Below are 9229 nucleotides of genomic sequence, written 5' to 3'. Positions count from 1 at the left end.
TATGTTTACTCGATAAAGGCCAAGGGCCGAAACGTCGTCTGTTTTGTGTTGTTCATTCATGAGTCAGATTTACTCCCTTTATCTTTATCCCCACCACCAACTGAATAGATTTGATATGAACTCTTAGATTTATCCTGCGTTTGAAATTTCGAACTCGCTCCCAACTTATGCGGGCTCCTAATAAGGTGTTATAGGTTCAAGATTCTTATACCATGTCTCATCCTTAAATGTTAAATGTTGCTGTTAGCCAGGGACGCCTTGTAAAGCGCTTTGAGCACATTTAGTGGATATTGCGCTATATAAAAGCTCTTTTTTTAATACCATAAAGATGTAAAGCTTTCAGAGATTTGATGTTGTTGCGATGATAGTGTTGATAAGAAACAAGTGGTTTATTCATTGCTATAAATACCGGCACACAAGTTGGCACTTTGAGTCATCAAACATCATTCTTTTTGGGGGTTTTTATTTTTGTTTTTAAGGGTTTTACGGCGCTTGCAACACATTTAGGTTATATCAGCGCCAGTATAAAGGAAAAATTGGGATAGTAGAAAGTTCTAGAATTACAATTAAAGCACCCAAGAGAAAGTAAGACAAAGGGGAATGGGAACAAATAGGGATCAGATGTAGATTCCAAGAGCATACCACCAATGTACTTAGTTTGAGATCACCTAAAAGTCTCATCCAGACACAAGCACAGGTCCCCACAAAGAGGAACACACTCAAATGTTTACAAATCATATAATATAATATGTAAACAAAACATAATCCATTCCATAAGAGAGAGATGATTTACAAGGGTTTTGATTTTTTAAAGGGTTTTACGGCGCTTGCAACACATTTAGGTTATATCAGCGCCAGTAAAAAAAAAGAAGAAATTGGGATAGTAAAAAGTTATAGAATTACAATTAAAACACCCAAGAGAAACTAAGACAAAGGGGAACTGGGAACAAATAGGGATCAGATGTAGATTCCAAGAGCATACCATCAATGTACTTAGTCTGAGATCAACAATATCCGGACACAAGCACAGAATTTAACAAAGAGGAATACACTCAAATGCTTACATTATACATTTAAAAAAAACAAATATAATAATACATAACAAAGAGATGATTTACAAGGAAAAAAATATCATCTCCCAAAACAATAACTATGCATTTGACTGTTTCCCTCCCAGCCAGGACTCCGGCCAGGGCCAGGACAAAACCAAGTAATCTCATTCCAAGACAAAGACAGAAAGCATGTTGGAAAACAGATACCTATAAGGGGATAGAAGACACAGTATGTACCTCCCTGCCCGCTAGGGGAGGTCAGGAACCCCACCCAGTCATTTTTTTGTTACTTTCCGTGATGTTGTGCGGCTATGTGGTCTAGTGGTATGACACTCGCTTTCGGATCGGAAGGTCATGGGTTCGAGCCTCGCGCTCGGCGAATAGTTGAGTCCTTGGAAAAGGCTCTTTACTCACATTCTCACACCGTACTCGGGTGTGAAATGAGTACCTGGCCGTTAACAGCGTTGTCTTTGTCCGAAAAATTGTAATATCGGCTAACAGGCGTCATGTCCAGTCCTACATGTTAAATGTTGCTGTTGGCCCGGACCCCTTGTAAAGCGCTTTGATCACGTTTAGTGGATATTGCCCTATATAAAAGCTCATTTTATGTTAGCCATGCTAAAGCCGATAAGTCATAGATTCGAAAACATGCTGGACAATTTAATATAAGATTCTTACACTCTTGCTTTCTTGGAATTCCTGACGTGTTCCCAAGCATTGGGTACAAACTTAGAATTCCAAAACGCAAGGGAGTAAGAAATCTTTTATTCTATCTACCCCTCAATTGATTCCAATTTCGTCATCTCTGAGTAAAACACAATTTCATTATTTAAATGATAGACGTACGTACGGCCCGGCCTCTCTGTTGAAGAAAAATTTTGGAATGAACGATAGAGAGGACGTGCGAAATATTAGGTCGTCAATCTATTCTTTAAAGTAATCTATTTACGTTTTGCTTTTTTTGGTGTTGGCTGAAGAAGGGTTTTGAGGCCAAAACGATATGGGGTTTTTTTTAGTAATGTATTTATGTTTTTTATCTGATTTTTGTTGTTGTTGTTGTTGTTGTCGTTTTTATTGTTGGCTGATTACGGGTTTTTATCCCGAAACGTTCCGTGTTGGGTAATTCGTTGTTTTTTTTGAAGTTGTTATATTCATTTCTGTATATTACACTTCACAGCTTCTATCAGCCTAGTATCGCACATAAATATGACTTCAGGGCTCAGTCCTTCGGCCCAACCTATTTTTAGTGTACATAAATAATCTCCTAGCATCGCACATAAATATGGAGCAGTGTTTTAAGATATTGGATGCATATTTCAACAAAAATAGTATATATAATATTTTGGTGCCGAAACCCGGGTAGAAATGTTTTATATTATTATCATCTTTCATCCCAAACAAACGTTATATATTTCCATAGATATGGAGCAGAGTGTTTTTTGTTTTTTTTTTCGATAAATATTTCAACAAAAATAGTATATATAATATTTTGGTGCCGAAACCCGGGAAGAAATTTTAATTATCATCTTTCATCCCAAACAAACGTCTAAATTCTTGCTTGTATTTTGTACTCATTTTGTAATAAACGACGATGTTGATGCTGGAGTTGAGGGTTTCCAACAGAAAATCTAAGGAATAAACCACGAAAAACAAGTTGTGGTAGCGATTTCCAACTGCAATTTCTGGTATGAATATTCGAGTATAGAAGATAATCACACAAGGCGAGTTACAGATGATAAAAATTATGCATATGAACAATATCATCTTTACAACTTTTGTCTCTTTATTCGATGCAGTTGAATCTGAACTTGATGTTTTTGTTTTATCGGGTTGAATAATTTTCTGTTTCCTTTGATTCAAATTATCAACGTGTTTATTTGAGACACCCTGCATTTCTAGCGTGTTGTTGTTATCACTAGTCTCAGCAGCACCTTTGATACGGACAAAATTCGCATTCGCATTTTTTCGCCTCCATTTCGTAGAAATGTTTAAACGTGAAATGGTTAGATGGGTGCAAACGATGACGATTGTCAACGAGAGCGTCGGTAAAATGATGTCGTTTGTATGTCGAGTGATATTCTCTACGTCGTCGGCGTCCTCTGTTAAAACCATGCGAACTTTGGTGGTGTTTGTGGTCGGGTCTCGAACGTTCTGAAGGCGCTGGGTGTAGAAGATAGGAATGTAGGACGCCATAATGAAGACAAAAATACAACTGATGACGAGGATGGATCGAGCAGCAGTAAACAGTTGTTTAACCTGAGAAATAGTGACGTAAAGATTAATCATATTATCTGTTCTACCTACAGTACTCTGGAAAAACCCATATTTAAAAATTTGGCCAGAAAACTCGTCCTTCAAATATCGATCGATTAAAATGACCCCCATCTTTTCTTTTAAAAAACCTCTGCAATCTGGAATTTTGCGAAGTCCCAGGTTTGAGAGTTTGTTTCTTTGTGTGTGTGTGTGTGTGTGTGTGTGTGTGTGTGTGTGTGTGTGCCAAAATGAGGGTCGTTTAAATCGGTCGATATTTGAAGGACGAGTTTTCTGGCCAAATTTTTAAATATAGGTTTTTTCCAGAGTACGGCGGTTTTTTAAATTTAAATTGATTTTTAAAAAACATTGAGCTTTTATATAGCGCAATATCCACTAAATGTGCCCAAAGCGCTTTACAAGGGGTCCCTGGTCAACAGCAACATGTAACATGTAGGACTGGACATAACGCCTGTTAGGCGATATTACAATTTCTCGGACAAAGACAACGCTATTAACGGCCAAGTACTATTTTACACCTGAGTACGGTGAAGGAATGTAAGTAAAGAGCCTTTTTCCAAGGACTCAACTATTCGCCGAGCGCGAGCCTCGAACCCAGCACCTTCTGATCCGAAAGCAAGTGTCATATCACTAGACCACATAGCCGGACAGTTTAGGAGGCAAATTGTAAACGACTGTCTCATTGAGTTGATTCAGAGGTTATACAAGGTTTTACACTTTGTTGGAGAAAAAAAAAGAAGAAAAAGACGAGTAACTTATAAAAAATCTGACTGTAGTATTATCTTTCTTTTTTCAAACTTGAGCTTTTATATAGCACAATATCCACTAAACGTGCCAAAAAGCGCTTTAAAACGGGTCCCTCGACAAGAACAACACTTAACATGTAGAACGAGACATGTCGCCTGTTAGGTGATAATATGAATTATTTTTTTTCCGACAGACACAACGCTGTTAACGGCCAGGTTCTCATTTTACACCTGAGAAGAATGTGAGTAAAAAGAGCCTTTTCCAAGGACTCAACTATGCGCTGAGCGAGCGAGGCTCGAACCCAGGACCACCCGATCCGAAAGCGAGTGCCATACCACAAGACCACATAGCCGCACAAATAGAACGATAATAAGCAGATGAGAGTCATTTAAGGCGGGGCGTTTGGGTCTAGTTGGATTCAATAGTCTGATGTCACGTCGCCCAGCAACGGCGGCCATTGTGGTTCTAAACAAAGAAAATCGGTACCTTTTATTCTTCATGCTGGCTAGAAATTTTCATATGTCTTGTGATCACAATGTGTAAGAGTAAAAACATGATCAGAGTTATAATGTTTTTTTTTTACTCTGGACACGCTTTCATACTCGTCGGAGAAATATTTCATAAGGGCGTCCGACATTCGTGGTCGTTCCATTTGAGGTATTTAGCAAATTCAATGCCAAGGTATTTTGCTGTCTTTACATGTTCCATGTTTTGACCATGAAGCTGGTATTCAAATGTAACCGGTGCTTATTTGTGATGGTTAGAACATTGCGCTTTGATACGTTAAATTCCATTTGATTTATTGTTTCCCATTCTTGTAGTCTATCTAGGTCGTCATTTAGTGTTTTGCAGTCGTCTGTTGTTCTTATCTGATTATATAATGCTGTGTCGTCAGCAAAGAGGCGCACCTTTGACCTTATACCTCGTGGAAGATCATTTATGCACACTAAAAATAGGGTGAGCCCAAGGACTGAGCCCTGAGGTACACTTGATGTCACTATCCCAATAGTAGAAATCTCGCCGACGACAAGAACTTGTTGAGTGTGATTGTCCAGAAACGCTGCCATCCATTGTAAGATTTTGTTCCTGATGCGAACATCATACAAATTCTATATTAGCCTGTGGTGAGGAACCTTGTCGAAGGCCTTGGCAAAGTCCAGTAGCACTAGATAAATTTGACCTCCTTTGTCAATAGCGGCTGACATATCATGTGTTAATAAATGTAAGCTGTGTTTGACATGAGCGGTGCTTTCTAAATCCATGCTGTTCATCACAAAAAAATATTTTTTAGTTTCGAGATATTCAGTTATTGAGGATCTCACAATATGCTCCAACAGTTTGCAGCAGATTCAAGTTAATGAAATGGGACGGTAGTTTTCAAGTCTGCTTCTATCACCTTTCTTGTAGATGGGTTGGACAAGAGCGTGCTTCCAAACAATGGGCGGTCTCCCGTTTCAAGAGAGAGTTTAAAAAAGTATGAGAGGGCAGGTGAAAATTCGTTACTCAATATCTTTAAGAGAAAGGATGGTATTTTGTCAGGGTCACAGGCTTTCTTTGGATCAAGAGTGGCTTTATATCAACATTTTAAAGAGATTCGGTTAGCTGTTTGAATTAAGTATTATTTTCAATTTCAATAAATCCTATGTCTTTATTGTTCTTAGAAAACAGAAGTTTGCCTGAATTGTACACGAGAACGGACCATATTTTTATGCTTTAATTGACTGCTTGGGAAAATTCAGTGAGAAAATGTAAGGATTTTTAAAATAGTAAATCTATCAATATATAAATCTAGTAATTTATATAATCATTAAAGGTCCTATCCCTTACATATTTGTTGTAAAGTTAATAGTCAATTGTTCTGATATTTTACATCAATAAATATTGCTTTAAATAATAATCTTGTGACTCATTTTTCAGAATATTTTTTTTTATAACTAGACATTGCCTTAACCCTCTCCTTACCAGCTAAAGGGAAATCGTCACATTCGTTAAGATACAACAAACCTTTTTTTAAAATCAAATTTCTGTTGTACATCATAAAATGTAAACAAAATGAACAGTGTGTTGTAGAGTATGTTTTGCTCATGAAGTTATGTATGGCAAGAACTTACTGCTATTATATCTGAGTAATAAAAAACCTTTTTGTGTTGGTTAGGTTTGAAGTTTTGGGGAAAATCCTGAAATTGGCTGGTAAGGAGAGAGTTAAGATTAGACTCATTACACGATTTCCATATTCTTAAATAAAAAAAGGTCGAAATACAAATGGAGATGTTGTGTTTGAAATTGTTCCATCTCAAATTATTTATGATTCTCTAAGAAAGTTCAATTTCTCTATTAGCATTTTTTGATGTAGCCATGAATAGTTAGATTAATGCATATATTTTTCCATGAAACACTAACATGAAAAGCTCTTTACTCACATTCTCTCATCCTGCTCAGGTGTAAAACGAGTACCTGGCCGTTGACAGCGTTGTCTCTGTCCGAAAAAATGTAATATCGCCTAACAGGCGTCATGTCACGTCTACATGTTAAGTATTGCTGTTGGCCAGGGACCCCTAGTAAAGCGCTTTTAGCACGTTTAGTGTATACTGCGCTATATAATCGTTCAAATTTTTTATGTGTAGAACGTTTTATAAAGTGTGATCATTTTCCTATCCAGGGATCATCATTAAACAAAAGATCACAAATAAACAACACGAATCAAAGGATACCCATCACACCACCTTGTGGTGCACCACTTACAACAGAGAGGAAAGACGTGATCCATACCTTACCTTACAAAGAGACTTCGTTTGCAACGTGAGATGAAAACTCGAATTAATCATGACAACATTATCATTTATATTTTACGATTTTAGTTAAGGGAACAGATGCCAATGGAAGACTGGATAAAGAGCTTTATAAAAGTCCAAATACCTAACATTAAGTCATTCTTTTACTACGTACTTGCGATGAGTTCCCTACAACACAACTCAATCTAACCCTAATCTAGAAAAAACATTTACTGATTCAATCTGAGGAAATCAATGGAGGAGAAGAAGAAGAGGAAGAGGAGGAGGAAGACGAAGAATAAGAAGAAAAAGAAAAAGAAGAAGAAGAAGAAAATGATGATGATTGGGGATTTTTCGTATGACTGGTGTGATAAATAGCTAATCTTGAATAACAGTACCACACACATACATCTTTCCAAGACTGTAAGAATCCTGTATGACTCACCTTGAATGGCAGTACCACAACATACATCTTTCCAAGACTGTATGACTCACCTTGAATAGCAGTACCACACACATACATCTTTCCAAGACTGTAAGAATCCTGTATGACTCACCTTGAATGGCAGTACCACACACATACATCTTTCCAAGACTGTATGACTCACCTTGAATAGCAGTACCACACAAATACATCTTTCCAAGACTGTAAGAATCCTGTATGACTCACCTTGAATGGCAGTACCACAACATACATCTTTCCAAGACTGTATGACTCACCTTGAATAGCAGTACCACACACATACATCTTTCCAAGACTGTATGACTCACATTAAATAACAGTACCATACACATACATCTTTCCAAGGCTATATAATAATCATATATTATGACTCACCTTGAATAACAGTACCACACACATACATTTTTCCAAGACTGTATGACTCACCTTGAATGGCAATACCACACACATACATCTTTCCAAGATTGTATGACTCACATTGAATAACAGTACCACACACATACATTTTTCCAAGACTGTATGACTCACCTTGAATGGCAATACCACACACACATACATCTTTCCAAGACTGTGTAAGAATCCTATATAACTCACCTTGAATGGCAGTACCACACACATACATCTTTCCAAGGCTATAAGAATCCTATGTAACTCACCTTGAATGGCAGTACCACACACATATATCTTTCTAAGGCTATAAGAATCCTATGTAACTCACCTTGAATGGCAGTACCACAAACATACATCTTTCCAAGACTGTAAGAATCCTATGTAACTCACCTTGAATGGCAGTACCACACACATACATCTTTCCAAGACTGTATGACTCACGTTGAATAACAGTACCACACACATACATCATTCCAAGGCTATATAATAATCATATATTATGACTCACCTTGAATAACAGTACCACACACATACATCTTTCCAAAACTGTGTACGCATCCTGTATAACTCACCTTGAATGGCAGTACCACACACATACACACACACACACACACACACACACACACATACATACATCTTTCCAAGACTGTAAGAATCCCGTATGACTCACCTTGAATGGCAGTACCACACACATACATCGTTCCAAGACTACTCACCTTGAATGGCAGTACCACACACATACATCGTTCCAAGGCTACTCACCTTGAATGGCAGCACAACACACATACATCTTTCCAAGGCCACATAGGCCGTGATCCAACACGTCACCCGTGTAAACATCACACGCGTCCATCCAGTGGCGATATACGTGACGCTGTTGACGAAAGCATTTGTGAATATATATGTGTGACCCAACGCCTCAGTGTGGTATTATTTGGTGGGTGGGGGGAAGGTGGGGTAACTCGATGCTAGGACATAAAATATGACCCTTCGTCTCAAAACGGTATTAAGTCGGGTTGGTAAAGATGTTGAAAATTGAATTTATAGCCAGAAATATGTTGTAGTCAGGAGTAGTGAAAATATGGGACTGGAACTGAATATATCTAAAACAGAATGTATGACGGTATCTAAAAATAATAACCCACCAGCCTGTGTAATAACAAGCAGAGGACAAACAATACAACAAGTTGAATGTTTCAAATATTTAGGCTTCAATGTAACATCCAATGGAAAATCAGATTGTGAAATAAAGAAAAGAATAGGTATGGCGAAGAATGCATTCAACCAGCTGCATACAATTATGAAAAACAGGAATATTAGCATGAAAACAAAAATCAAAGTCCTGGATTGCTATGTACTGTCTGTGCTGCTATATGGTTGTGAGAGCTGGACCATAAACAAGACCATGGTTAAAAGACTGGAGGCAGTGGAAATGTGGTTTTACAGAAGAATGATGAGGGTGTCATGGATGGAAAGGAAAAGAAATGAAGAAATTTTAGAAATGGCAAACAGAAAAAGATCACTGATAACAAAAA

At 37.6% G+C, this 9229-nt stretch overlaps 1 protein-coding gene across 1 annotated transcript; it reads right to left on the bottom strand.

The window, feature by feature from the left end:
- Positions 1-1786: 1786 nt before the first annotated feature.
- On the bottom strand, positions 1787-7299 carry LOC144958800 (uncharacterized). The gene is made up of 2 exons (XM_078891005.1): positions 7287-7299; positions 1787-3308 (listed from the first exon to the last, which is right to left on the bottom strand). Exon 2 carries the CDS (start codon positions 3243-3245, stop codon positions 2568-2570), a length of 678 nt encoding a protein of 225 aa, XP_078747131.1. The 5' UTR covers positions 3246-3308; positions 7287-7299; the 3' UTR covers positions 1787-2567.
- Between the last annotated feature and the right edge of the window lie 1930 nt (positions 7300-9229).

This window comes from Berghia stephanieae, chromosome 13 (genome assembly GCF_034508935.2).
Source record: "Berghia stephanieae isolate SIO BIC M18660-M18661 chromosome 13, UCSD_Bste_1.3, whole genome shotgun sequence".
Lineage (NCBI taxonomy): Eukaryota > Metazoa > Mollusca > Gastropoda > Nudibranchia > Aeolidiidae > Berghia > Berghia stephanieae.
The sequence above is the reverse complement of the archived record's forward strand: the minus strand, read 5'-3'. Positions and strand labels throughout refer to the sequence as shown.

What these genes read in the sequence shown, in the direction of transcription:
- LOC144958800 (XM_078891005.1), bottom strand. Translation starts at nt 3,245, where the DNA reads ATGGCGTCCTACATTCCTATCTTCTACACCCAGCGCCTTCAGAACGTT.